The sequence below is a fragment of the Carlito syrichta genome, unplaced genomic scaffold (assembly GCF_000164805.1).
Source record: "Carlito syrichta isolate Samal-C Ts95f unplaced genomic scaffold, Tarsius_syrichta-2.0.1 Scaffold312267, whole genome shotgun sequence".
Taxonomy (NCBI): domain Eukaryota; kingdom Metazoa; phylum Chordata; class Mammalia; order Primates; family Tarsiidae; genus Carlito; species Carlito syrichta.
In genome coordinates this window covers 235633-262984 of record NW_007256363.1, presented here as the reverse complement: position 1 = coordinate 262984, position 27352 = coordinate 235633, and the positions used below count along the sequence as shown (strand labels likewise).

Sequence of the window (27352 nt, the reverse complement as noted above, 5' to 3'; positions counted from 1 at the left end):
CCTTCCTTCTCTCTCTCTCTTTCTCTCTCTCTCTCTCCTTCTTTCTTTCTGACAGGGTCTCACTCTGTCACTCAGGCTGTGATTACAGTGATCATAGCTCACTGTAATGTCAATCTCCTGGGCTCAAGCAACCTTCCTGCTTCAGCTTCCAAAGTAGCTGGGACTATAGGCGAGTGCCACTACATTCAGCTAATTTAAAAAAATTGTAGAGACAGGGTCTCACTATGTTGTCCTGGCTGGTCTTGAACTCCTAGACTCATGCAATCTTCCCGCCTTGGCTTCCCAAAGTGCTTGGATAACAGATGTGAGTCACCACACCTGGCACAATAATTTCTTTCTTTCTTTCTTTCTTTTTTTTTGAGTTGGGGTCTCACCCTGTCACCCAGACTGGAGTGCAGTGGCCGGTCCCAGTCACTGCAGCCTCCCCCTGCTGGGCTCCGGTGATCCTTCTGCCTCAGCCTTCCAAGTAGCTGAACTACGGGCGCGCACTGCCACACCTGGCCAATTTTTTGATTTATTGTAGGAATGAGGTCTTGCCAAGTTGCCCAGGCAGGTCTCGAACCCGTGGGCTCAGGCAATCCACTCACCTCGGCCTCCCAAAGCTTGAGATTATAGGTTGAGCCACCGAACCCAGCCTATAATTTCTAATTATTGATAAAATCAAGGAAAATCATGTTGCTTACGCTTTCTATGCTTTGCCCAGTGACGTGTTTTCTAAAGTCCAGAAGTGATTGATATATCACAGCATCCAGAACAGATTACACTAAAACATATCAGACTGCCACTGTCTTCCCAAGTCTTTCAGGATGAAAGTGACCTGCTAGGCTCTATGTGCGTAGGCTCCTATTACCTAAGTCTCATTGCCTGGAACTCACATCCTCACTCACTCTTCCACTCTGACTTCCCTAATGTTCTTTAACATGCCAGGCACCTCAAGCCCCAGAGCCTTAGCATTGGCTGTTCCCTCTACCTATAATATTCTTTCCCAAGTCAGTGCATAACTAAGTCCCTTGCATCTCTAAAGTCTTGATATTAGGAATGTATCTATGTGTCTCTGTATTTGAAGACCACAACAAAAATTGATGATAGTGATCGAGACAGAGACACAACATGAACAGGATTACTTGGGTGTGGGAAGGGCAGAGCAGCAAGCGATTGGTAGAGAACTTGGTACATGGTCCCATAGCCTTTAAATTCTCTGGTTAGAAAGTAGTTTACACCGATAAGTGTGGTAGGACAAAGATATTCGTATCCTAATCCCTGAAGCCTGTTACTTTACAGGGAAAAATGGACTTTGCAGATGGAGTTAAGGGCCTTAAGATGGGAAGATTATCCTGTTTTATCTCAGCAAGCATTGTGCCATTAAAAGGGTCTTTACAAGAGGAAGGCATAGGTGTCAGAGTCAGAGAGAAAGATGACATGATGGATGTAGAGGTTGAAGAGATGTGGTCAGGAACCAGAGAAAACAGGTGGTCTCTAGAAGCTGGAAAAGGCCATGTCCTTCCCTAGATTCTCCAGAAGAGGTGCAGTCTTACTGATATCTTAAGTTGATTCCAGAGATAACCATTTCAGACATCTGAACTTTGATAGTCATAGTACCTTCTGAACTGTGATAAATTTGTGCCCTTTTAAACCTCACATTTTTGCTCATCTGTTACAACAGCAATGGGAAACAAATGTAATAACACTGCTCTTCTTATTTCCTCTTCAAGGTAGCTCCTCAATGAAGCCAATTTGGTTAATACATTTAAATTTTCTATTTGAGTCCCTGCCACTTCCATTCCCTCTTATTCTTCCCTACTTTTGTCTTTATTTTGTATAGTACTTATGTTCTAACATAACATACCCTGGAATTTACTTACTGATTATGCTTATTGTGCACAGGAGTTTTTGACTGCTTCATTTACTGTTATATCCTAAATATAAAAAACCCCGGCATGTTGTAGGTGGTCAATAAATAAATGTTGAATCTATCACTAAAAAATATACTAGAACATATGAAATTTTCTCACTATAACATAACCAGTAAGAAATGGAACATGGATTTGAACACAAAATTACAATTTGTGTCATGAACCTTTCTTCTAACTGCCCAGCTACATTGAGGAGGAAATATCCAGGGTTATGTTCTCAACATGAGTGTTTTATAACCACAGAATTAAACGCTGCACCAATCCCTCCATGGACTTTGAATTTCTCTCTCAATTATTCTCTTCATATTGTGTTGGCATTGTTGGGCTCTACTGGTGGTTTTTTTTTTTTTTTTTGGTTTCCCAATGAAGGTACATGTGGCTTTATCCTTAATGTCTTATTACCAATACCTATAATAAATAATATTATATTGTATATTATTAAATATTCATCATTATTCGGGCTATGGTATTATTTAATAATGATTCACTTTCCTTAGTAGTTATTATAGTTTTATGATCCCACCTTACTAAAAGCTAAAACACTGTCTATGTTAGGTTAAAATGCATATTTGAGGATCACTCAAGGTCTAATTTGTACCTTACAAAGAAGAAATCATGTCCTTTGCCTTTGCATCATTAAACAGATTGGGATTCGGAGAATTAAGCATTAAGTGATCATGTTATTATTTTGATGTGGCCCCTTTTCTTCCTTATGAAATGGAATAATTTGTTATCAGAAGCTGCTTTGAGTTTATGTGTGTGTGTGTGTCTGTGTGAACATATAGATGTAAGAGCATAAGTACTATATGTGACATGTATATATATGTCATACTCTAAATAAAAATAGCATTCATGGAGGTTTCTTTCAGAGTCATGTAAAACACTCCATCGTGGATCTCGGTCAAGATATCTGAAAACTTTTTCTTGGCTTCTGGCTTTGAACAAAGTTTTAGAGTAACAACAAGGCTTCATTGTGCACTGAAATTTCTGTAAGGCAACATTCATTCAAGTGTTGATCTGCATTTCACCATCCAAGAATAACAACAGTTATTTATATAATTTTATCCATGTTTCTGTTTTTTCCTATCCATTTCACCCTTTCACCCCACCCCTGCTGAAACACTGTAGCTTGTTTGGGATGGGGGTGGGGTGCCATGCAGAGAATATACACATACAGATGTTTTTCTTTTCCTGGTCTTGCTATGGGATAGACAGAGTGTCGTTTTTCTCATTAATAATATTATTTAAAAATTTAGAAATCAGTACCATTTAATATCATTTGTAAGTAATGGAATAAGTCTCCAAAATAAAGATGTGTTCATGAACCAGAAGCTTAGCTTTATTTGATTCAACTTCAGGTAACCACAGAAGACCAACGGCTGTGATAAAATGTGCAACCCTAAGTGGTTTGATTTTAAAAATGCCCAGGCAATTCCATTAAAATCCCTACAAAAGCTAAATAATTAGATAAGTATTCATATGACTCTTTCTGGAATTTTCCATGATCTTTAATGGTCATCTGAGTCTGTGAAACTGTAAGAACATTTCAATCCTTATTGAGAAAACTTTGTCATTTGGTGTGAATCAGGTTTTATAACACATAAATATTCATTTTGTTATACAAAATATATGGCACCCAAGCTACACATCCAGTTACATGAGTTGAAATACACTAAAGTGTAAAACATTAAATATAGTTTTCTATTAAATAAGTCATCATTACTTAAAAATTTTTTAAAAAATAAAGTACCTAGATAATTCTAGGCTTACATACAATTTTTTATATGGCTCCAAGAAATTGTCTATGATCAGTGGTAGAGCTGGTGGAGGGGAAGAAAGAGCCAGGACTAAGCCAGAGATTAGTGTACAACTGTACTTTTACCCCAAAAGGAGACTGGCTGGCAGGGTGATTTATAATATCCAAAAGATCAAGATGAATCCAGGTCATTGTCATCACCCAGAAACAACCTTTCAGGAGATGAAGTCAACAACTGGATTTGGGGACATGGATAGCCATGTCACAGGGGGTGGTGCCATTGTGTATCCAGATAGCCATCCAACCAGCTATTGGTCAGTTGTGCAGGCAGAAAAGACTTTCCCTCTAGTTTGGGGAAATGACCAAATCTAGTCAGGATGTTAGGCCAAGAGAAAATACTTTAGGCATAGGGTGATCCAGCAGCAGACAAGTTAGAGAAATACTGAGCTAAGTTAGGTAAACAAAATTAGACATGGAAGAAGACACCAACTCAGTGGTGCTGTATCTAAGTTTGGGTTTTCCTAGAAAGCAGAATGAGAGCTTGTGACTTAAGTGCAAGTAGTTCATCTGGAAAGTAAAGGGAACACTGTTAGGGGGGTAGGGAAGTGGGTTAAGGGACAGAAATCACTGAACAAAGGCCAAATAATCAAGACTACTACAACTAAGGGCAACTGAAGTTTTAGTCAGCTGAGAAATTCTGGGAGCTTATGTAGAGTTCATCTCAGAGTTTGTCTACATAGGAGTGAGTGAGCTGGGGTATTTATACTTCAATATCCCGGATACTTCCACTTTCTTGTGTGGTTGGTAGTACAGGTCTTGGGAAAAAAACGCCATAGACAAAGAAATGAAGATGCTGATAATTGGAAGGCTCATACCCTTAACAATGTTCTCTGGAAGATTAGGGAAGTTTGACTTAGCAGAGAGTGCTTCACAGAGAACAACTAAGTGAAGGAGGGGATGGTAAGGGTTGACAATTCATTTGCTGGGAAACGCTTCCATTTTTCCCATGCCTGTCACCACGAGGACCATAAAAGCAGGACAGGAAAGAGTCTGCAGTGGGAACAGACAGGAGGTATTAACACAGATTACTGCAGTTCCAACCTCCTCTAGAATTTTTTGTAAGGTCATTAAAAGTTTCATGAAGTTAGTTGCAGTAACCAGGATGCAATTGAGATCTGTCAAAGAGAATACAATAGGAGTCAAGTCAAGAGACCCACTTTGGAGCTCAAATACTGCCAATAACTAGTTTCATATTGAAGTATCTTCTTTTGTATTTCTACTCCTATTTCTAGGTAAAATGGGAATAATAGAGTATCCATCTTACTGTCTAAAAGTTATTAAATAAAAAAATTGTGATGGTTTTGGTACATGAAAGCCCTTTGTAAACTAGAAAGCATCCTAAAAATGCTTTTCATTATGACTAACTTGCATTGCTGGCTGAAAATAGCATCAAGCATATTGTCTAAATCCATAAAGTAGCTTAAGTAGGAAATGTTTGAATGTAGTCACATATTTTTTCCTTGAAATTGATTTGTGTGTATAAACACAGCCTGAGATGTAAATAAACTCTAGGTGACCAATTAGTAGATTGCCACATTTAGCCTAGAGTCCTATGTCAAAATACAGAAAATATGCAATCAACCAACTTCCAAATGGTTGAGGAGTGAATGGTCAATTGATCTGAAAAGAATAATCTTTTTAATGAATAATTGTAAATATATTTCTAACTTTGGGAAGTTTTTCATTTTATGAAACTCTTTATTTCAGGATGAAAAATTTTGAAACCAGTACTTTAGCATTTTCTCCTAAGGAAAATTTTGGGGACAACAGTGGACTTGCTGCATATGTAGCTAAAGCCATAGACCCATCTATCAGCTGGGAAGACATCAAATGGCTGAGAGGATTGACAACCTTGCCAATTGTTGCAAAGGGCATTTTGAGAGGTGTGTTTATTTCTGTACTTGAATCCCTACTGGTTTTATGATCCTTTGTGGATATGGTCATAATATTTTTACAGGCAAATAGCTAATAAAAAAATTAACATGGAAATTGAGAGGGACATTTCAACTCTCAATTCTTTCTTTTCATGTTAGTGAGTAAATATTTCCTCATTCTTAGGTAAGATTCTGAAACAGAGCTGGACTCTCATGAAGTACGCTGCTAGCTTTTTCGAAGTATTGGGATGCCATTCCCATATTTCTGAACTGTTCCTGAATCATGGAGCTTGGCAAGATCTTGGTAGAATGTCATGAGCTCATTGCTTTACCTGAAAGTTACAGCAGTTGCTCTCAGACCAAAGAGAAGCCCCAATGATGGTACTATGACAGCCAGCCCTGTTTTAAAAGTTTTTTCTCTTTTTCTTGTGCTCCCTCCAAGTACCAATGGCTAGGGCTAATTTTTGAGTGTGGTCAAACCCACATCACCTCTCTGTAGAGAATGACTGACTAGGATGGTAAAATCCTCAATTATCAAGCCATGGGTAATAAGAAACTTGACTATTTCCCCAGTGTCCACATGCATTCAAATCCCACAGGGAGGTACCAATGACTATAATAATTTTGGAGTGTAAATGTGTTTACCCACAAAAATGTTTTCTTGCCCTTGAAAACATTTTTTTTTTTTAAAGTATGGTTATATAGATAACTGCCAAAAACCTTTTTTAAAAAAACTGAAATGTTTGAATAAGTAACTCTGGGAGAGATTAACTTATCTCCAGGCCTAACAAACTTGGAATCAAAACTTTTTCACAGATTTTACTTGAAGGTATATGAGTCATGTGATTATTATTCATAAAGTTCCACCTATTTTGACTATTTTTAAATTCTATGTAAGAAGACACAAACTTATAAAATTAATAAAAAAGTGGGCTCACTACAGCCTTCAAGGAGTAGAGATAGACTTAAATCTAGACTTATTCTGTGCTTTAAAAAAATATAGTTTACTTTTTTAATTGACAAAATAATAATTGTACATATGTATGGGGTACATAGTGATGTTTCAATACTTATAATACATAGTGATCAGATCAGGATAATTAGCATCTCCATCATCTTGAACATTATTTTTTGCTTTTAAAAAATATTGTTATGCTATTGATTCTTCTTCTAGTCCAAAATTTCTGTAGATTATAGTTCAAACGAGTATATACTGGTTTGCAGACACCTTCACAAAATAGTTTCACTTACCTTACTTACATCCATGTTGCCCTCCATGACTCTTAGTGTTACTTCCTGTGACCTCATTCAACTGTAGATACCAAAAGAATATTAACCTGAAGGTTCTGTATCATTTATTCCTTCATTCATCCATTCTCTTATTCACTCACTCACTCACTCATTCATTCCATAAATATTTATCATGAATACTATATGCTAATTTTTAAAAAAATAAAATAACTTGAGATCCTTGGCCAAAAGGAGAGTTTGTTATTGTAGGAGACAGACGAATAAGCAAGAATTTTGTGAGCAATAAATTGTTAGATAGAAATCTGTGCAATATAAGGGGGTGGCTTAAAAAAGGATGTGGGCAACTATAAGAGGAGGTTAGAAAAGATTTCATTAGAATGAAAGATGATATTGAGTTTTGCCTTGATGTCAGGTCAATAGATCATCTATTTCAGACTGAAGTGCAGGCAGAATAAAGCAATTATGGGTAACAATTTATAAAACATGTAATCCATATTAGAGGATGTAGACTTTAAGGTGGCTGAGAACCACTGAAGTGTCTTGATCAGAAAAGCAACTTCATCAAATTAGCATTTTAGAAAAATCATGCTCTTTACAATGGTCATAATGAATGGAGGTGGCAAAATTATGGTCAGGGAAGATGTTTAGGTACTGCTGCTGCCCAGAAAAGAGATGATTGTAGTCTGGCCTAGAGTAATGACAGGGAGGGGACTGAGGAGGTATAATTAAGTTAGAAAATTAAGACAATTAGTCAAAGAGATTTCCCAGAGGTGGCTTGGAAACACTAAGGCAGAATAAAATTTTAGTCTGGTCCCATAATATCTCAAACAGGGAACAAATATAAGAAGGAGGTCATTTTATTTTTTAACTAACTTTTCAATTTAGGATTCTCAATTTGTATCGTTTTCTACAACATTGTCCTCTAGGATGGGATACAAATCTATTGAACTAGAGGTACTGCCATGTATTGTGTTGAAAATATTTTGACTTCTACTACTTCATTCTGTGATCACTCTATCTAGCACCATCATCACCACCTCCCTTTTCTCTCATCCAAATGGATCATCTGGCTTGTTTCTATATATTTTAACAACATTTTACAGATAATGGATAGTCCAAATGTTTATTAACTAACATTCCCCATGAAAACTATGAGTTGATATAATTAGAGAGAGCTCAAAAGTCAAGAGAAGGAGAGATAGGGCATTTGGCATTTGAAAGGAAATAACTTATTTATTCATGTACAGTTTACATTATCTAGTTTTCTGTAACTATTTGTTTCATTTATTTAACAAACAAGAATCATCTCTATGACAACAGTTGCATCAAGTAACACATATGCTCCATCCAGATATGGAGAAAGTGGTGGCAGGGCCAGTTTTGGGAAACCCAGTTTCCACCATTTCACAGGTCTTCATCCAGAAGTTACATGGATTGACTGAGAGTCAACATTCCTCTTTCATTTTTTTTTTTTTTTTACCAAAAACGGATAGATTATATTTGCAGAAACATGAAAATATGAACAACTGGAAAGATCTAGCTGAAGCATCCTACCATGACCACTGTTTAAGAATTGCATTTTAATGAATGCAAATTGGAATGCAAGATGTAATCTCTTGCTGTGGTCAAACTGCCCTTGGAGAGCTTCAATACAGACTCCAAATGTGTACTTGAAATGGGATTTGGTCTTCCTTAGAGCTCCACTAACAAATGGCTTTTATGAGCAAAAGCATAATACTTTTTAGAGTTTCTTTTATCTTTAAAAAAACTTTAAGAAAAATTGGACTGTCTCACTTTCATTGTAGCCTTTTGTTTCTGAGAAATTGTTCTTTAATTAGCTTTTTTCATATGCAGGCAGACCTCAGACTTATTGCATTACTGGCTCAGTTCCAGACCACTGCAATAAAGTGAACACATGATTTTTGGGGGGTTTCCTAGTGCATATGAAAGTTATCTCTATACAATACTGTGATCTGTTAAATGTGCAATAGCATTATGTCTAAAAAATAATGTTCACATCTTAATTAAAAAATACTTTATTGCTAAAAGTTGCTAACCATCACCTGGTATTCAGGGAGTCATAATCTTTTTGCTGGTGAAGTCTTCCATCAATGTTGATGGCTGCTAACTGATCAGGGTGGTGGTGTCTGAAGGTTGAGGTGCCAGTGGCAATATCTTCAAATCAGATAACAATTAGGTTTGCTGCATTGATTGACATTTCCTTTTAGGAAAGATTTATCCATAGCATGCATTGCTGTTTGATAGCATTTTACCCATAGTAGAACTTTTTTCAACATTGAAGCCCATCCTCTCCTATTCTACCATCACTTTGTGACCTAAATTTATGAAATATTCTAAATCTTCTGTTGTCATTTCAACAATCTTCACAGTGTATTCAACAAGAGTAGACTCTAACCTCCAAAAGCCACTTTCTTTTTCATCCATAAGAAGCAACTTATCTTTTCAAGTTTCATCGTGAGATTGCAGCAATTCATTCACATCTTCAGGCTCCATTTCTAATTCTAGTTCCTTTGGTATTTCCACCCTATCATTAATGACTGCTTCCAGTGAAGTCTTGAAACCCCCAAAGTCATCCATGAGGGTTGGAAGCAACTTGTTCCAAACTTTTTTTTACCTTCTCCCATGAACCACAAATGTTCTTCATGGCATCTAGAATGGTGACTCCTTTCCAGAATGTTTTCAATTTACTCTTCCCAGCTTCATTGGAGAAATCACTAACTCTGGCAGTTATAGCCTTATGAAATGATTTTTTAAAAAAATAGTAAGACTTGAAAGTCAATTTCTCCTTGAGCCATGGGCTGTAGAATAGAGGCTGTGTAAGCAGGCATGAAAGCAACATGAATCTGTTTTGTACCTCTTCATCAGAGCTCTTGAGTGACTACGCACATTGTCAAGGCAGTAATATTTTGAAAGAAATATTCTTATTTTTCAAGCAGTAGGTATAGACAGTAGCTTAACATGTTCAATAAACCATACTATAAACAGATGCATTTTCATCCAGACTTGGTTGTTCTATTTATAGAGCACAATTTAGGAGACTTCTTAAGGGTCTTAGGATTTTTGGAATGGTAAATGAGCAGTGGCTTCAAGTTAAAGTCACTAGCTATATTAGTCCCTAACAAGAGAGTCAGCCTGTCCTTTAATGCTTTGCAATCAGGCATTGACTTCTGTCTGTCTATGAAAATACTAGATGATGTCTTCTTCTAACATGAGGTTGTTTCATCAATATGGCAAATATGTTGTTTAGTGTAGCCACCTTCATCAGTGATGTTAGTTAGGTATTTTGGAAAACTTATCTTTCCATCAGCACTTGCTATTTCATCTTGCACTTTTATATATGGAGATGGTTTCTTTCCTTAAACCTCATGAACCAATGTCAGCTTGCTTCAGACTTTTCTTCTGCAGTTTCTTCACTTCTCTCAAACTTTGTAGAATTGAAGAGTTAGGGCCTTGCTTTGGTTTAGGCTTAAAGGAGTGTTGTGGTTGGTCTGATGTTCTATCCAGGTCACTAAAATTTTCTCCATATCAGCAATAAGGCTGTTTCCCCTTCTTATCATTTGTGTGTTCACTGGAGTAGCACATTCAATTTTTTTCAAGAACTTTTCCTTTGCATTCACAACTTCGCTAACTGCTTGCCACAAGAGACCCATCTTGGCTTTCTACCTGCCTTCTTCTCTTAGCTTAATCATCTCTAACTTTTGATTTCAAGAGAAAGATGTGCAATTCTTCCTTTCACTTGAGCACTTTGAAGCCATTGTAAGGTTAATTGGCTTAATTTTAATATTGTTGTGTCTCAGGGAATAGGAAGCCCTCAGGAGAGGGAGAGGAGAGAGATGGGGATTGTCCAGTTTGTGGAGCAGTCAGATCACACACAACATTTATCAATTGAATTCACTCTCTTATATAGGCATGGTTCTGGGTGCCCTCCCAAATTACAACAGTAACATAAACAATATTGATCACAGATCACCATAACAGATACGATAATAATAAAAAAATTTAAATATTGTGAGATTTACTAAAATGTAACACTGACATGATGTGAACACATGCTGTTAGAAAAACGGCAGCGATAGATTTACTGAATTCATGATTGCCACAGATCTGCAATTCGTAAAAAGTATATCTGAAAAGGGTTATAAAGCAAAGTGCAATGAAATCAGGTATACCGGTATACATTTGTTCAAGATATTCTAATAATTTTTACTCAGTGTTCCTGGATTGTGTCCAAAACTGCTGCCATGTTTCTAAGATTTAGTTACTAACTTCCTGTAAGCCAGAGTCCTAGACCAAAAGTTCCAGGGGCATGAGGGCAAATCTTGAGTACTTACATTTCCTTTTGGCATTTAAAATTAAATATGGAAATCATATATCAATAACACAGAAAACAATGCTATTGCCTATTGTTTCCATCATTTCTCAAACAATGGATGCATTTAATGGCAAATTAACAAATATAGAATGTCACACTGGTAAACTCTAAGGATAAGTGAAAATATCCCCTATTCATGAGCATTTTGCTAAGTTGGAACATTTTGGCCCTCTTGTTAATGCAAGACTGCTTTTCTTCCTAGGTTAAAATAAAATGTGAAACTGTGGACAAAGTTTCATAAGCAGCTAATGAAATGGGCTTATATCTGGTCATACATTATTCTTATTGCCTTTGTTTCTATAGAAACTCACGATCTTATCCTCTGAAAAAACCATTCTATCATTCCCCTCTATATTCCCAGTACTACCTGGGGAACATGGAAACCACTTGAAATGATGGACGATAACAAATCGTTACTTAAGTAGCATTTACTTCAAATGGAAGGCCTTTTATAATTGTAATTCTGACTAGGAGAAAGCATTTTTGTTATAAACAGAGCTCAGATAGATTTGAGAAAAGCACTCTGCTATCGACTCTTCTGCCTACTCATTTTCTTAGTTTACACTCTGCACCATCAGAGGAATAATAATAACAGTTAATATTTATCTGAGTTTTCAATATGTATCAGGCACTTTCTCAACACCCATTTAACCATTTAACTCATTTAATCTACAAACTAACTTTATGTGGATTACTATTCTCATTTTATGGTTTAGGACAACAACGCACAGAGAAGTTAATAACTTGCCACTTGTGCAGCAAGTAAATAGCAGAAGTGGGATTTAAGTCCAGGTAGTCTGATGACTTAGCCTAAGCAACTGATCCCTTCTTCAGACTGTATAGGATCTATTTACTGATGATTCTTGATTTCTCAAAATGTAGGCTGTAGCTACATGGTGGCAGACATCTGAATGCAAATTGAACTGTGTATGAATGCTCAATGACAGGGTTCAAAAATACCATTGTTTGTAGTTTTGTTTCTTGCTTTTTTACATTCGACTTAATGTTTAGTATCACGCACATGACTAGGTAACCAGAATAAGCCACACAGTTAAAAATGTAATTTTGCATTGTTTCTTAAGGTTATTTATAAAAGTACCATACTACATCTCTTTATTAGGATAGGTAAGATCATGCAAACATTAAAGCTGAGCTGTACCATATGGCAGCCAGTAGCCACATGTAACTATTTAAGTTAATTAAAATTATTATTTTTATTTTTGAGTCAGTGTTTCATTCTGTTGCCAGGCTGGAGTGGAGTGGCACAGATGATCGTGGTCTCAGACTCCTAAGCTCAAACAGTCCCCCACCTCAGTCTCCTGAGTGGCCTCCTGAATGTAGGCATATGCCTAGCTAATTCTTTGAATTCTTTGGGGAGGTGAGATCTTGCTATGTTGCGGAGGCTGATCTCCAGCTCCTGGACTCAAGCAATCCACTCACATTGGTCTCTTATAGTGCTGAGATTACAGGAACAAGGCACTGAGCACAGCAACTAAAATTAAATAAAGGCAAAACTCCAGTTTCCAGTCACACTGCCACATTTCAGTTGCTCAATGGCTACATATGCTAGTGGCTACTGTGTGTAACTGCACATATACATATCAAGAACATTTTTATTATTGTAGAAAATTCTATCTTCTATCGGACTGCAGTGCATTAAAGCTATATCTTTAAAGAACCATTTTCCAAATATGTTAGTAAGGATAGTGTATTGAGCTTCCGGTTCAGAATGCTGAACTAAAAACATAGGTACTCTCTTATCAAACTCAAGACTCCACTAAATTTCAAGTACAGAAATATATATATATATATATATATATATATATATATATATATATATGCCAATGACAGCAAAGCAAAGGATGATGACGGGCATAAACAGTAGAGAAGCTTCAATACATTTATGAAAGCATGTTGATAGGAAGACAATGCAAAAAAAAAAATCTCCACCTTGAGAGGCTCTCAGGGCACCTTAGAGGCATTAGAGGAGGCAGGGACAGACTGTGTAGTGAAGCACCTGAAAGGCTCTAAGTGTGCAATCTGCAATTGTGGTAGGGGAATAGCAGGTGGGGAGTGCAGAGGTAGTGGGGGGCAGGGAGTGGTGGTGAAGCCTCAAAGCAAGAAGACTGGCTGAAAGTCTGCCTGGGAATTTATAACACCAGCCAGCAATCCTGCCCTGCCTCATCTCTAGTGCAACAAGGGATAACTTGGCATCCACCACTCAATAAGAAAGTACATGATCCTTTTCAGGGAAATGAATAGATGACTGGGACACCATATGGATGGGTGACATTTCCAAAATGATGCTAGGTTGCCCCCATTCTGACACTTGAGGAAGTCAAAATCCAATTGCCTCTTAGTTGACATTTCCTGCTTTTTCCAACATGGAGCTTCAAGAAAGAATTTCCATTCCAGGCAAAGACTTGGCAGGAATGAAACTGATTCATAAAACAGCCTAGAAATCCTATAGCGGGTCCTCAATCTTTCTTCCTTCAATTTCAGTGGAAAATTTAGCTTCACAAGGCATATGAGAAACATCAAAACATAAAAGACCAAGTTAAATCTATAGAGAAGCTGATACTGGGGGAAAGAGATAAAACAAGAAAAATAACTTTGAAAAATCCAAATGATAGACTCCAAAAAGTTGAAAACATATTATATGTAAATGAGAAGGGTCTGCCATGAAAAGAAAATCAGAGGGTAAAAATAAGCTCCCAATGTTTAAAAACATGACTTATGATTTTAATTTAAAGAAATGTTGGAGTATAAAAAAGACCTCTCAAAGGTTAAAAACATGACTTTTAAAATTAAAAATGAAATAATTGAATGACTGAACAATAAAGTCAATTACATTTCTCAAGTGTGAAACAGCAATAATAAGACAAATTTAGAAAAAAATATGTTTAAATGAATGAAAGACATAGGGACCACTATAAAATATCCAATAGCCAATGGATAGGGGCTTCAGATTGAAAATAAAAAATGAGGTAGGGAGGAAGTTATTAAAGACTGACAATTTCTGAATGTTGGACAAGTCATTAGAATGAGAAACAAATCACAATGTATCACATTCCTTATGAAATTTCATAAAAATAATGTGTATAAAGAGAGGATAAACATAAAACAATTTGCTTATAAGGGAATGCAAATCAGACTGGTGTCTGTCTTCATATCAACAATGGATACTGGAAGACAGCAGAGTCTTCAAGTTTCTGAGGGAATTTACTTTTTCTTAGAATGTTATTTCCAATCCACTTGGCATTCAAGCACAAGAGAGGCTATTTAAGTACTCTATGAGTTTACTTTCCTTGAATTCTTTTTATGGAAGATGCAAAGAAGTGTACTACAAACAAGTGAGAATGTAAACCAAATGAGAGTATAAATCAAATTACATGATATTCAATCCCAAGAAAATAGGAGAAATCCTACAAGATAAAGGTAGACAGTAGGCTTTGAGAGTGGTCATGCGAGAATAGAGCAGGAAGGCAGAAGGCTCCAGGATTTGCCTCCATGGGAGAAATAAGGTGCCTTAAATACATGAGATAGAGTAATGGAAAAGTTTGAAGAAATTGAGGATATTCTAAGTCACATAGTAAGTGGAAAAAAAGAAAAAGAGGTAATTAGAAATCCAGGAAAAGGTGTTATTAAAACATGTGCCCAAATATGAAACAACAATAAAATGTAGACTATTAAGCAATCTTTGGGGTGGGAAAAAGTCATCTTTCAATCTTGAGGCTGGGTTCTTTTTTCCATCAGTGGCTCAGAAATTACCAATGAGCTCTCACAAGAGGTATTGCATGCTTGGATTAAAACAGATAGCCAAAAATAGTCTCATAGAAATGATAGATCTTATAGTCAATGCAAAAAAATAGAGATTGTCAATTATATATGGAGATCATAACAAAACGTGTAACAAAACATACGAATAGGTCAAATACAAAGTAGTTGGTAAACACTGACAGTTAATATGGAGATCATCTTTCATATTATCTCAAAACATTTTAGAATTTTAAGTTTAAAGATGGATTCTGAAATAGTAGTAGTAGTAATAGTAGTAGTAGTAGTAATAGTAGTAGTAGTAGTAATAGTAGTAGTAGTAATATAGTGTTTTAGTCAGTTTAGGCTGCCATATACAAAGTACCACAGACTGGGTGGCTTGAACAAAAAACTTTTGTTTCTCACAGTTCTGGAGGCTGGAAGTCTGAGCTTAAGGTGCCAGCATGGATGGTTTCTGGTGATAGCTTTCCCCTTGGATTGCAGACAGCTGTCATCTCCCTGTGTGCTCATATGAGCTCTTTTTTTAGTGCACACACACACACACACACACACACACACACACACAGAGAGAGAGAGAGAGAGAGAGAGAGAGAGAGAGAGAGAGAGAGAGCAAGTGAATATGTGCCAGAGCATGAGGTCTCCAGTGTCTCTTCTTATCAGGGCACAAATCCCAAAATAAGAGATCCACCCTCATGATCTCATCTAATCCTAATTATTGCTCAAAGACACACTATCTCCTAATATTATCATATTGGCAGTTAGGATTGCAACATATGTGTTATGGGAGAATACAAACATTCAGTCCATAACACATAGGTCTAACATTTTCATATATCTATAATTTTAGAAGAAAAATATGAATATCATAACTTGAAAAAAATGGGAATATTTCAAAACTAGTGTTCCACAAAACACAGTTTGGAAAATGGTACTTTGGCATAACAATTTAAAAACAATCAGAATTATAGATATTCCTCTTTATTTTTCTAAATTATTGTTAATCAAGTCTGCCTTATCACCATTGCTGAATGTATAGATATTTATAGATATGTATAGTTATTTTTATTTGTAATGTTCTATATCCATCTGCTTAAGTTTCCAAGGCCTAATTTGCACTACAACCTTGAATCAATTAGTTCTATTTAGTATTGCATTTTGAGCATTAACTTGAGAACCAGTGTTGTTTTCATGATTCTAGTGGCAAATGGTTTGTTACTGGCAGCATGACGCAAATAACAGTTTAAAATACAAAATATATTTTTAATGTTGCAGGCTGATTTAAGACAACATTAATCTATATTAAAAACGAGCTTGCACAAATTGATATATTTTGAAAGATAATTAGAGCTGTAGCATAGAATTTTATTTTACTTTTTTGCTATACATAATTTTTTTTTATTTTAAAGGGGTACAATTCAGGGTTAGGTGTACAAATGTTGATTATGCAGGTACCCTTGTTGATGAGGTGTGCCTCTCCCTCCCCTTGTAGTTTCCCTCAACTGCCAATCCCACACCCCTGCCCTGGCAGTTTTCCACCACTGCCAATCCCTTTCTTATAGTATTATGATCATTGTTCAAGGTCAGCATAGAATTTTAATATATTTGTATATACTTCAAAGGGCAAAATGCATTTAGTTATAGAGCAATATAACTTAAAATAGTTACTAAAGTTGTAAAAACTTTATATTAAATAATATTTTTGAAATAGATTTGTTTGTTGCCTGTTATACTTAAAGTGTTTGCCATTTATATATTCTTTTATGCTATGTAAATTGTAGAGGAATAATTCTGCTAAATGATAAATTGGTGTGATCTTATTAATTAAAAATATTTAGCAGGAGTACACACTTATAAAGATAAATAAACTTGATGTCAATTTACTAATTATTTAAAATTTTATCTCATAATTAAATTGTTAGACATGCTAACTCTTTTGGACAAGAAAACCACTACTAATATTCTAGCTCTAATCCTAGGCTAGATATAACCTTAGATACATTTTTTAGGCTGAGAGCATTGAGCAAGGTGTATGTGGATGTGTGTTATGGGGGTGAACATCCCTTTGACTGGGATGTCAGGACCTCTAAACACAAGTCTTCTGTGGAGTTACAGTTTCCATAAAATGTTTGTCCTGCTCTCTCCAGGTGATGACGCCAGGGAGGCAGTGAAACACGGTGTGGATGGGATCTTGGTGTCGAATCATGGGGCTCGACAACTTGACGGGGTGCCTGCCACTGTGAGTTTTGGCAAATGCTGAGATTTCTCTTTGGAGTTCCTGTTTCTATCACCGATTTAGCTGTCTCTATGTCTGCCTCATCTCTGTGTATGTTTTTTGTGTAATCACTCAAAGTGAAATATGTGAGATCTTGCATTTTAAGTTTAGTGACACATACCTACCTAAATTACCAAATACATTTATGTTTTATATTAGCCCAATACATTTATCTGTAAGCTTATAAAATTTTATGTTAAATAATAAGACTGGTGTGGGCAGAGATTATTGCTGCATTGATAGGTACACCAATAGGCATAATGTAAACTCTAGTATAAAAGAAAATATTATGCCGCGAGAGTCCAAAGAACATGAACCAACAGAGAATTGTGGGGATTGCAAAAGGCTTCTGTGGAGTTTGAGATCATCTCTACAATTGTGACAAGAAGTCAGGAAGAGGGACAGATTGGAGTTTCTTGTGAAAGTGAAAGATGAAAGCTGTAGCGAGAGGGTAAAGGGACGGGGAAAGGAGATTGAAGTTCCATGGGTTGTGGAGGCGAGATTGGCTGCAAATAGGCTACTCTGGTTGAATTGTGAACTACTTTGGTTTCCTATTGAAATCACTTGGGAATCTTTAACGAGTCCCAATGCTTGGGCTGCACCCCAGATCAAGTAACTAGAATCTCTGGTGAGGGATGTACAGGCACCAGTATTATTTAAAGCTATCCTGGAGATTCCAACATGCAACTATGGTTTTTATACAATGTGTATACTGTGCTAGGCAGACCAGGGTCGTGAATCTGGACATAAAAGTGAACTAAACTGACCTAAAATGTATGACACTGATATAGAACTGTAACAAAGAGCAATTGGCATCAAAAGAAGCCAAAGTCAAGGAAACTGACAGAGGTATTGGGGGAGATTTAAGATCAAGCCTTGGGATACCAGAAATGAATCAAAAGCCGTGAAGACAGATATATATCCCAGGGTGAATTTCAAGGATCCATGATCCAGAATGAGGACCAAGAGCATAGGTACACCAAGAGCATAGGGAACCACTTTTTAAGGGTTAAAAAGTGGTTCCTTGTTTTTTGTCCACTTGTGGGATTTGGCCAAGATATCTCGGGGTAATGACTGTTGCAGCTACCTTTGACCTCTGTTCTGTCCCCACATGTACTTTTGTTTTTAGAGTGGTGATCTAAGATGTGAATCAGGAAAGAGTGAGATGTGCTTGGAGAATACCAAGTAATCTGTTTGTTGTTTGTAGTGGGGGAGTCCTGGGAAGTGTGTCTGCCTGGATAGCCAAGGGGGAGATTTTTGAATATTATGAGTCATTGGGTATGCAACAGAAAACCTTGGTTTAATAACAGTGAGTCATATAAGTTGGATTTGCCTTGACAAAAGGCAAGAAGACCAATTAGGTACCCTTGATAATGCCCATAGTCAAGGAAAGAGGAGAGGGCCTGAACTGTCCAGGGACAGAGGGAATCAATTTCTACTCTGAATTTTGGTTTCCTAATCTTTTAAAGACTGAACATCAATTTGATAACTTTTTTAGTGCCTTTCAACTGTAATGCTTTATACTTTGATTTACATAGGCAAAGTAAGCTAACATCATATAACAAAACTTAAAAAATATATTCACCAACAATGTGAGTGGATCTTCTAGATCACTACCTCTCTCTGAACTAGATCATCGCATACATTTCCTCCCTTTTATTTATTATGTAGATGACTGCATTTGGGATACAATCATCTACATTATACATAGTTGTTATGTAGCTGACTGTATTTGGGATAACCAGTTAGATTTATCCAAACATATAGAAGAAAAGTAGAACAAATAATTTAGTCAAGTATTAGTGGAATACCGTTTGATCTAGCAGTTTGTTTTAGCAATGCCATAGACCAGTTGTGCAAGTCTTATGGTAGAGTGAACTATGGCAGGGAAACACCGGGTGTGCATATTGCACTCACAGTTTTTCCTAAAGCACTCAAAGTTGGAACCACACAAGTCTTTGTACACTGTAGGATTATATGGTTCAGAATTTAAAGGTATAAAATTGGAAGTTGTCAGCCCTTTTCAATTCTTCTTTACTCCTCAAGACATGTCTTTTTGGGTGATATTAAGTGTGGCCTGCAGGTAAATAGAGGTAGAGAGTGAAACCCTTCTCTGAGTTGGGTGGTGAAGTTGGCCACAACTCAAGGCTTTTTCTCAGATTTATGCCTCACTTGTGTATAAAGACATAGACATAGTGTGCATACCAAATTAAGTTTGTTTTCTAAAAATAAAATATAAATCTACTGAAATCAAATCTAACTAGATTTTAAGGAAAAAATATCTAAATGGTATGGTTTATTTTCCTCTAGCTGAGAGAATATGGAAACATCTAAAAGGGCTTTTTGAGTTGTGGTCTTTGAGACAGTTTTAAAAAAAACAATAACTCTCCATGCTGCGTGCATTAGAGGAGATACTTGCTTGAGTTTTGCCTCAGACATTAGAGCAAATTTAAGTCTCATGATGATGAGAGAAATATGAGAAAGGATTCGGTTTATGGTGAAGAGTGTTTTTCCCTCAGTGTGTGGGTTTTGTGGTGAGTGGCACAAGGCTTGGAGGAGACTGTGGTGTAAAGCTTTTTCAGTAGGTGCTCAGAAGGATTTGCTGTCCTGCAGATTCTGTGACACATAAGTCAGAGCCACAGAGGCAGCATGATGTCATGGGAAGAACACTGAAGCTGGAGTCTTAGGTTTGAGTCCTCATTTTTCCTCTCTTATGAGGTAAGACCAAGGTCAGCAAGTAGCTCAGACTTTTAAGCCTGAGCCTCTTCATAGGTTGCAAAACAAAGTGGTCTGTATGATTTCTATAAATCACAGAGTTCCCTTGCATGGAGAAATACTTAATATCACAAGGAATCCTAGAACAGACATTTAACTTAGTTCATCTTAATATATTACTTTTGAGTACTGCTGCCAGGCCTTTGCTACACCCCAAAAGATTTTTTTTTTTTTTTGAGTTGGAGTCTCACTCTGACACCCAGATTGGAGTGCAGTGGCTGCTCCCAGCCACCGCAGCCTCGGTCTGCTGGGTTCCGGTGATCCTTCCGCCTCAGCCTTCCAAGTAACTGGAACTACAGGCGCGCACTACCACACCCGACTAATTTTTTTGATTTATTGTAGAGATGAGGTCTCACCTAGTTGCACAGGTGGGTCTCGAACCCGCGGCCTCAGGCAATTCACTCACCTCAGCCTCCCAAGTCACGGGATTACAGGCTGAACCACTGAGCCCAGCTCCAAAAGATTTTTAAAAGTAAGATTTTGTCAAGTCCTTATCCTCATGATAATAATATAATCCAATTGGACTGGAGGTAATTAGAGAATAATAGAATAGAATCTAATTGATTTCTAAAATCCATAGCACTTGATATTCTCAAACTGGTGTCTAAAAACAGATCTTCCAGAGAATATCATTTTGAATCCTAAGATCATTTTTTCCCCTCAATTTTGCACTTTCATTTTGATGCTAACTGGACCCAAACCACTTCAAGCTTAAAAATGTGACTTTCTTTTCCAGTGAAATTTCTCAACTGTAAAACATTATCATAGAATAAGCATTTGGGTTGTTAAGTCAGTGTTTCTCAAAGTGAGTCCTTGGGCATGTTGTGTGACCTCTAAGAGATTTTATTTTTCTTCTTAAAAAGGGATCTATGCAATTCCATCTTTGAGAAACATTTAATGTATCAGTTGGCATTTGCTGCGTAATAAACCACTCTGAAACTTACTGGCTAAAAAACAATGGTCATTTATTCATCTCTCAATTTTGTGGGTTGGCAATTTGGCCTGAGTTCTGCTGGGGGTTTTTCTGGTCTTGGCTGAGCTCACTCACATGTGTCTGTGGTTGGCTACTGGGTCTACTAGGACATGCTGGTATAGGATGAGCTCAGCAGGGACAACTCTGCCTTGCTAGGCAGGGACACCTTCCAGCTTGCTTGGTAGACTTGTTCTCATGAGGTGGCTGGTTTCCTAGAGAGTGAGTGGGCGTACACAAGGTCTCTTGGGATTTAGACTTAGGACTGGTATCCTGTCACTTTTCTCATCTTCTGTGGGTGACAGTAAGTCACAAGGGCAATTCAGAATCAAAAGGTGGGGAAACAGAAGCCACTCCCACCCCATGATGTTGTAAGACAATAGAGAGAGGGAAATCACTACAGCCATTTTTTGCAACTGTAAACAATCAGCTAAAAGTATGTAGAGCAGTGCTTTTCTAAGTGTGCTTAGTATTAGCTTCTCAGAGCTGCCTGGTGAAGTATGATGCATGGGGTGGGATAGAGAGTCAGGGGAGGATTTATGGGCAGCAGTTTAGACTCTGTCTTTTCTGTTTTTATCTAAGTAGCTCTTGTTTAATCTGCTTTTGCTTGTGTTCACCCACTTTGATTAGAAGCAGATTAGATTTCCAACCTAAATGTCAGAAATCAAGAGTATAACAATGGATACTATAGGAAGGTGTAAGTTTTTTTAGAGGGGGATTGGTCAGAAAGCATCTTGGAAGAGAGTGACTTGAATAGGAATGGGAAAGAGGATTCGCTCTGAAAGTCAGATCCTTGTGTTCTTTCCATATCCTTTAACCTGCCTGACATCAGTTCCTTGAATATATCAAGTTCTTAAAGTGTTTGACAACTCATCAAATAGAAGGAGGAGTGAGCAACTGTATGTAGGGGATCTTACCATATTCCCCTGGAGAGTAAATCCAGTGGCCCTCAGCCAACAATTAGTTGTCTAAAGAAACACTAAGAAAATAACTACTGCAATGAATGGTCTTATAGAAGTGTAAAAAGCTGAAAAGAAGGAAATGTAAACAGGGCATAACATAGTGTGTTTGTCTACTATACTTATTTATCTAATCTGTTCTGATCAGAATTAATTTGTGTAATATACACCTAATAAAACTATAGGTACTGAAAGAAGAGGGAGGATAAAAATGCTTAACAATGGATAGGACATTCTTGTTCACAGAAACAAAACACAAATCTGTGCTCCATTTTTGATCCCAGGATTTACATTTTAAGTATTCATATTAGTTGACTTTTAGGTAAGGGTAGGCATTGGAAATAACCTCAACACATTTGATTTGCCTGATTTTGAAAATGTGCATTGAACCCTGCTAGCTAATATTTTTCTTTGGTTCTGGTTTCAAATGGGGAAATATGCTTAATTATAGCTTGCATCATCGCTTGGAAATTGTAGCATTTATATGTTGATGTAACTTGCCTGAATGTAAAAGGAAGACTATGTGTAGGTAAAGGGACATATGTAAATGGATCCGAAGCATGTTTGGCAAGGTAGGAAAGCCAAAAGGAAAAGGGGAAAATCACATTACCTGCCAAACACTTAGGGGCCACCTGCCAAGTGTTGCCTTCACTTCCTCCAAATCTGCAGCCGTGTTTGGTCTTCAGCCTTTTACATAAAACTCTCTTTAAGTTTAGACTCTAAAATTTTAGGAGAGAAGTGGGAAAGTCTTTGAGTGACTTTAGCACAATTATTTCTGGAAAAAGTGTTCTTGAATGTATGGTAGCTTCTTCAGCATACATTTTAGATGGAAACTGGATATAATTTTAGATGTTAACATTTTGGAAAGAACGTTAGTAATTTCTACAGATTTTGATCTATAAGTCATCTTGTGAACTATTTCCATTCTCAGATGGAAAGATTCACATCAAAATAGCCAATTGTATCGGTTAGCTACTACCCCTTGACACTGAAACAAACGATCTCAAACTCAGTGATCTGAGTTTGTGTCAACCAGTATCCACTGACTTTGGCTTGGTACAAGCTATGTGCCTGTGCTCCAAATTTCAGGTTCAGTTGAACTTGGCTCTGAAAGTTTTATTTCTTGAATGTTTATCGTGGGGCCCAAGCTGAAGAGGAAACATTACTGGGGGATGTTCTCAAAACAAATTGCAAGAATAAGTAGAAATATATGAGGCCGCTTAAGGCCTAAATAGATGGCATTCCATCTCTGTTCACAAGTTGTTGATCAAAGTGGGTGGAGTAGTCAAGGTCAAAGTCAAGGACTGGGTAAGTGCACTCTATTTCTTTTAATGGGAGACACTGTGAAGTTATCTTGGAAAAATAGTGAATTCTGAGATGTGTGGAGTCAGAAACAATAATGCAATCCACTGGGTCAACCTCTATGAAGACTTTGATTCTCTAGTGCTAACCTAAACCCATCATCAATTGCCAATCAAGATAAGGTGCAAGTTGTCATATTTCTTTAAAAGCATGAAAAATATTTTCACAGAGAGTTCTCTAATGTATGATTAGATGCAAAATATTTTGGATGAGGAAATTCATTATAAACTGTGTGTGCATTTTTATATGCCACTGCCTGCATTATCATCTGAGTGTGAACTTTAACAAATGATTTGCAATGAATCGTGTTCAAAATACTTTATGCCAGCGAGAAAGTTTATTTTTATGCATTTTATACAAAATAGCTATAAAAGATTAAGTGTGTTTAAATTACATTAAAAAATTATAATCTTTGAATTTGAATATTAGTAACAGAAAAAAGAAAATAACCTTGGGCTTTGACAGACAAATGTCATTCAATTCCGGATTTAATTTGTTTTTTAATTACTAGTATTCTGCTTTTCTTTCAAGAGGAGATAATTTTATAGTTGACTTTAAACCTACTTAGCTTCTTTAACTCTAAGCCCTAGTTGGGTGTGTCAGTGGTTTTGGGGGGTGGCATTGAATAACAATTCAACTTTAAAAGTGCATTATTGACCTTTTCTCTCCACAGATTGATGCTCTGCCAGAAGTTGTGGAGGCTGTGGAAGGGAAGGTAGAAGTCTTCCTGGATGGGGGTGTACGGAAAGGCACTGATGTTCTGAAGGCTCTGGCCCTGGGTGCCAAGGCTGTGTTTGTGGGAAGACCGATCATATGGGGCTTAGCTTTCCAGGTAATTATACAAATAAATAAATATGCAAAACAGGATAATTTGATGGTGAAGCAAAGAAGTAAAATAAGCCAGACTGACTTATCCAATAGCTCTGTATTTTATTCTTGTTTAGGGAGAGAAAGGAGTCCAAGATGTCCTTGAGATACTAAAGGAAGAATTCCGACTGGCCATGGCTCTGAGTGGTATGATTCCTCATAATCGTTTGCAGTCTTTTTTGTTCTATGGTCTTTAAGTCAGGCTCCTTCGTGGAGAGAATTGAACTTGTAGGGGAAGAGGGTGAATCATTTGGGGGATATTAAGTTTGAAGTTGATTTCATATTTACAAGAGCAAGTGCAGAGCTCTCTCTGCATGGAGGAACTCTGCAGTGGGCATAGTCTCTATCAGTCACTTAGCCCCTAGTTTGACAGTAGGAATATTTTGGTGAGTACGAGTACTTAAGGGTAGATGCTACATCATGCTCTTTCTCATCTCATAACACATGAACATATTCATCTAACTGGCTAGTCATTACCTCCCCTTGGACATCTAGGTGTCATCTAAAACTCTACCTATCCAAAACTAAGCTGCTACCTTTCTCCATTGAATCTGCATTCTCTCTCATCTCAGTTCATATTAATCTCATAGTTTCAGTTGGGCAGGCCAAAAATCTTGAATCATTCTTGACTCTTCTTTTCTATCACATAATGCACAGGGGCTCTATCTCCAACATATAATCAGAATCTGACCCCACTTGATACCTCCACTGTTACCACTCTGGTTGGAGCCATCATCATCTCTCTTACCATGGATATTGTGGGCCTGCCCCTCTGTCCTTGCCTACCTCCTTTCTTCTGTCTACTCTGATCATTGCAGCCAGAATGATCATTTAAACATTAATTCAGATCCTGTTATTCTTCTGCTCAGAACCCTCCAAGGGCTCTTGGTTTACTGAGTAAATGCCAAGGTCCTTAGTGTAGTTTACACAGCCTCACGTGGTTTGATCCTGGTTACCTTTCTGATCATGGCTCCTACTGCCGTCACCCTTACTTATTCCACCCAGGCCACTTTTTTTCCTTGATGTCCCTTGACTATGTCAAACATATTTTAGTCTTGGGATTTTAGCATTGACCGTTCTGATTGCTTGAATGCGCTTCCCTAGATAGCTATGTGAATAGCTTCCTCCTGTCCTCTGTATTCATGTAAATTGTACTTTTCCAAAGGGGCCAACACCGTCTACTTTATTTAAAATAGGAATCCTTTCTCTATCTGTCCACTCAACTTTCAGTTTTCTTTCCCTGTTCTTATTTCATTTGTTTCCATGGCATCTATTGCCTTCTCTATATTATCTGTCACATTGTTTACCTTTTAAATTATGTGCATTATATAATATCTGTTTCCCTTCTAGTACAAGAGATGCATGAAGCAGGGGACTTTATTGTGGTCACTATGGTATTTTGAGTGCCTAGAACCTGTGCCTAGTACACTAGTGCCTAGTGCCAGTGCCTGGCATACAAACAATAAATATTTGAAAGAAAGAAAGAATGAATGAATGAGTAAATAAGTACCATTATCGTTTGTACCTATTTTGAATTTTACTTGGAATAGGCAAAGTATGACCTTGAGTTAATTATCAAGTACCCCATTTCTGAAGGTAAAGAAAGTTTCCTTTTCTGTAACCCATATGATCCAGATTGTCCGCACAGGTGGAACCCTTGAGGTAAACGGTCTACTCACTACAGTGCTGACCCTGTGATATAGAGCCTCAATGAGAAGAATTCTATTATGTGAATCCTCACTATACATTTTAATTTTCTACAGACATATCCTAAAAGAGAGCTTTCAGCCACTGACTCTCTATTAAATGTGGCAGAAAGAATATACTCTTTGTGTTAATAAAAATATGTGCCAGTCATTTTGTGTTAAGGACTGTTTAGGTAATAAAAATGGTCTCATGCCACATAAGATTTGGCAAGCCTACCTTGAATCATAAACCTTACATTTGTCAAGTTTTACATTCCTTGGGAAAACGATTACCTGCCTGATTATTATTGCATTCATTTCATATTAAATGTATGCATTATTTTTTCAGGGTGCCAGAATGTGAAAGTCATCGACAAGACATTGGTGAGGAAAAATCCTTTGGCTGTTTCCAAGATCTGACAGTGCACAATATTTTCCCATCTGTATTATTTTTTTTCAGCATGTATTACTTGACAAAGAGACACTGTGCAGAGGGTGACCACAGTCTGTAATTCCCTACTTCAATACAAAGGGTGTCGTTCTTCTCCAACAAAATAGCAATCCCTTTTAGTTCATTGCTTTTGACTTTTCAATGGGTGTCCTAGGAACCTCTTAGAAAGAAATGGACTTGAATCTTGGAAATATATTAACTGTTAAAAAGAAAACATTGAAAATGTGTTTAGACAACGTCATCCCTTGGCAGGCTAAAGTGCTGGAAAACAAAAGATATCCTTTGGTAAGATTGGAGGTAGCAAACACGAAGGTGAAAAGATAATGATCTCATTGTTTATTAACCTCCATTGTGTTTAGAAATCTTTAAAAAAATGTTTCCTAAATTGTAAACTCAGGTTCAAATGGTTGGAAAAACCTGATTCACAACACTGAGAAGGTAGCACTGAGAAGGTAGAATTAGAAATGGGTGGGGGTAATTTGTGATACTTCTTTGAATGTAGCTTTCCAATCACACCCTTATTGTCTGAATATAGCTGAATATTTTATGATGTTTATTACTTCTTAATCAGAAACAAATAAAGTATTGTTTGGAATGAATTTATCTGGCCCATTTGTAACAATGTGGAATTCAATCATTTTAATCTCTGAGCCCTGGATATCTCCTGATGTCCCTTATGCATACTCCATTGACTCTCTTATATCTCCGAGTTCCTTTTCTTTACATTTTGGCTTTATTCCTGCTGAGATTCACATTCAGGGATAGCTACATTATGTGTGAGGACCATGCCAAATGAAAATGTGGGCCCATTGTTTAAAAAGCAGGACAAAAGTCTTTTCCCTCCTTCCAGTTCTTCTCTTAACCTGTCATGGTGTCTTTTATTTGCTATTTGATGTCATGCTTTCTTGGGCATGGAGTTACCCACAGGGCAACAGAAGAGCCTCCCAGGTGCCTGGGGTATTGCCCTGTGACTTACCTTGACCCTTC

The 27352-nt window shown here is 37.1% G+C and overlaps 1 protein-coding gene across 1 annotated transcript in view; it reads left to right on the top strand.

Annotated features, from left to right (window-relative positions):
- Positions 1-26965, top strand: part of HAO1 (hydroxyacid oxidase 1) — a 56740-nt gene extending 29775 nt beyond the window's left edge. The window contains exons 4-8 of the mRNA XM_008069870.1: positions 5437-5612; positions 17169-17260; positions 24036-24194; positions 24307-24376; positions 26264-26965. Of these exons, the coding sequence (XP_008068061.1) occupies positions 5437-5612; positions 17169-17260; positions 24036-24194; positions 24307-24376; positions 26264-26334 (568 nt within the window). The 3' untranslated portion in view covers positions 26335-26965. The remainder of the gene's footprint in view (positions 1-5436; positions 5613-17168; positions 17261-24035; positions 24195-24306; positions 24377-26263) is intronic.
- The last annotated feature ends 387 nt before the right edge of the window (positions 26966-27352 follow it).